The 3,237-nt window shown below is 35.0% G+C and overlaps 1 protein-coding gene across 1 annotated transcript; it reads left to right on the forward strand.

Annotated features, from left to right (window-relative positions):
- Nucleotides 1–295: 295 nt before the first annotated feature.
- LOC106664683 (doublesex- and mab-3-related transcription factor A2-like) lies at nucleotides 296–806 on the forward strand. The gene has a single exon (XM_014390615.2). The coding sequence runs from the start codon at nucleotides 402–404 to the stop codon at nucleotides 804–806; it is 405 nt and encodes a 134-aa protein (XP_014246101.1). The 5' UTR covers nucleotides 296–401.
- Nucleotides 807–3,237: the final 2,431 nt, after the last annotated feature.

Raw genomic sequence — 3,237 nt, forward strand, 5'->3', positions numbered from 1 at the left:
GAGACACCACGTCATCATCTCGACCACATTTTACATAAAAATTACAAATCATTACTTTGGTTAAATAGGACCAACTAAAAAACATCAGGATTGTAGAAGATGTTAATTATTAAACAGTGTCGGTCTTTTGAAATACGGGCAAAATCATTATGCTATTGAAACGGGGGTAAAGATGTTATGGTAGTGGTATCGGTTTTTGTCGGCCGGTTTTTGAAATGGGGTGGTCGGTGATAAAGGGTGAAATCGGGGAGGGTTTCCGAAATTCGAGAGGGGGTCGTTTCGCGGGGTGGAGTTGAGAGGGCGTTCCCGGCCAATCCAGGGTGAGGAAGGCGGTCCTTAATACCGTTAGTGTTTAGTAGTAGGAGTGAAGAGTAAATACTTTTACAGTCAGTTCAGTCAGGATGAGTCTACCTTCAGGAGTAGATATGTCAGCGTTGATGTCTCAGCATGCCGTGTTTCCGCCGGCGTTCTTCCTCAGGGCGAGCGAGCGGTACCAGAGGACGCCGAAATGCGCCAGATGCCGGAACCACGGTGTAGTTTCCGCATTAAAGGGCCACAAACGGTATTGCCGCTGGCGTGATTGTGTCTGCGCAAAATGTACGTTGATCGCGGAAAGGCAGCGAGTGATGGCCGCCCAGGTGGCACTGAGGCGGCAGCAGGCGCAAGAAGAGAGCGAAGCGAGGGAGCTCGGCCTCGTCTACACTACAGAACAGACTGCGGCGCAGCAACAGCAACAGCAACCCGCGCTACTCGCCCTTCCGCCGATACCGCCGGCACCAAGCAGTCCCACTAGTCCCGGTGAGTGAACCTCCTTCTCATGCTTTTTTTTCAACCCTGTGTTGTTAGGTGTATCTTGAAACGCGTTATATTTTATTAACCATGCATTTCTTTTTTCATTTATTTCCCGCGCAAAAAAACGCATAGTCTATGTTAACTTACCTTACAAAACTACTATAGCTAACATAACTTTGTTTATCTTTTATTTTTACTTTTACACAAAGGAATGATGTGCCATAAAACCATTTGTTAAACGGTTGAACTGCTTGAAAATTTAGAATAGGTCATACCCGTGTGACGATGACCGAATCTATTTCATTCACATCTTGGGACAAATGTATAAAAAGATTCCTTTATCAATTTAATATATTTAGAGTTTCGTTTTCTTATCTGTTGTCTAGACTCTTGATGTAAAGCAGGTGGATTATTTATATATTCCATCCAAGTTGTAAATAGTATTTTTTAATTTGTACTGATGATGAGGGGTGGATGGTTTGTTTGAGGTACTTTTAGACTGGGTTGAAATCGCACCAGCTCAGGAGTGTCTTCTACGCTTAGTTGGGGAAAAAGATCAAGTACAGGTATTTAGCCTTAAAAAAAAAAAAAAATTATAAAATACTGTATACACAAATGGCACAGTATTAAAAAAAAATTTATTCCGCCTTTGTTGTTAAGAAAAAAAGAAAAACGGCTACTGCTTGATTCAAGTTTAACTTTGTCAAGCCGTTTATGGATTATTGTTATTTTTGTACGATTTTAATATGGAGGAAGATCAAAACTAAAACTAATTAAATAAAAACAACTATTGGGTTCTCCAGCAGTCCATGGATTATTGCCCGCCGATGTTGACAGATCGAACTATCTCGGTTCGCCCGTCCTCGCTTTTTTCCACGTCCTCTTATACGATGAAGTTACACCGACTAATTGATCATTTATTACATACTTATTAAAAGTAACACTAAATTTAAAAAAGTACATGGGTTATTGTATGGAAGTTTTCCTGCGTACAGCCATGCATAACTAGGATAAAATTTTCTTTTCTTCGTTGTTTTTCTTTTTTTTATGGGCAAAAAATTTCTTTTTTTGGAGGCATTTTTTTTAATTGAAGGTCTTTTTTAAATAAAATTGCGATATTCCTCCGTTTCGGTGATCCTGGGTCAAATCAAAGTTATTTTAAGTGTTGATGTATCGATCACTATCTACTCAGGAATACTCTCGATCACGGTAGACTTGTTGAAAAAACAAATTCAGTTGTTACTGCAAGGTTTCGACCTATTTTAAGGTCATCATCAGGGAAAAGCAATCTTAAATATGAGTTCGCCAACTCGCAGACCAAACCCCATCATCTACTATAATCTTAGATATGCCTACAGACTTCTTTGAAAACCGACTCAGTACGAACATACCAAAGGACTGTATTGATTGGTTTTTCAAAGAAATTTGAAATCCTCTGTGAAAAATTTAATTATGTCAATCTGTAGAATAGTTAAGATTGTTTTGCCCTGATGATGATCTTAAAATAGGTCGAAAGTTTGGCAGTAACAACTGAATTTACTTTTTTATAAAGTCCATATCGTGATCTGGAGAGTATTTGCGAAATCAAAGTGTGTCAGTACCCTCTATAATTCAAAAAATAAATCAAATCGAATGAATGTTTTGAATTTTAACTTAAAAATATATGCAATTTTATTTTATCTCTAACGGTTAATAAGAAAACCGGCTATACACACGTTAGCCCTGACACCTTGTACATAAAAATTTTAAAATTCTTATTTTTAAGATTGAAATTCGTTGATAAAATATTGGGTTGGACGGTGAATCGTCTATTTTATTTGTACTACGGCAGAAACAATTTTAGAATAAATTGAATATATGAAAGATTTTATCCTATGAAAAAAAAATTTTGTAGGCCTTTTTTCTTCAAGTAAAAATTACAATATTTCAACGTTTTGGTGATCCTGTGCCATTTTCGAGACACATATTATATTCCTAAAAAAAATTAATTTCCATTATTCTTTGTGATATGTAATATATTTTTATAAATTAATTTATTAATAATATTTACATTAACGTAATATAAACATTTTGAACACAAAATTAAAACAAAAACATTGAAACAACAAAAGTTGAGAAAAAATTGAGTTGCCAACATGGATGGGTGTTTTTTATAATGTTTATACAACGTTAAGCTAAATATTTTTAATAATTTATTATAACAATATGTTAAATATTAAAAAGGATAATTTAAAATTAAAAATTGTTTCAGAAATAAAATACTTTTTGAAAATGGCAAGGATCGCCGATACGTTGAAATATCTCAATTTTTATTTTCAAAAGAAAATTTATTTTCATAGGATAAAATCTTTCATCTATAAAATATTTTTGTGACATTTCAAAAAACAAAAACTACCAGCCATGTTGGCGGTTTTTCCAACTTTTGTTGAAATTTTTATTTTCAAA

This window comes from Cimex lectularius, unplaced genomic scaffold (genome assembly GCF_000648675.2).
Source record: "Cimex lectularius strain Harlan isolate CLEC.00 unplaced genomic scaffold, Clec_2.1 scaffold107, whole genome shotgun sequence".
In the NCBI taxonomy this organism is placed as follows: domain Eukaryota; kingdom Metazoa; phylum Arthropoda; class Insecta; order Hemiptera; family Cimicidae; genus Cimex; species Cimex lectularius.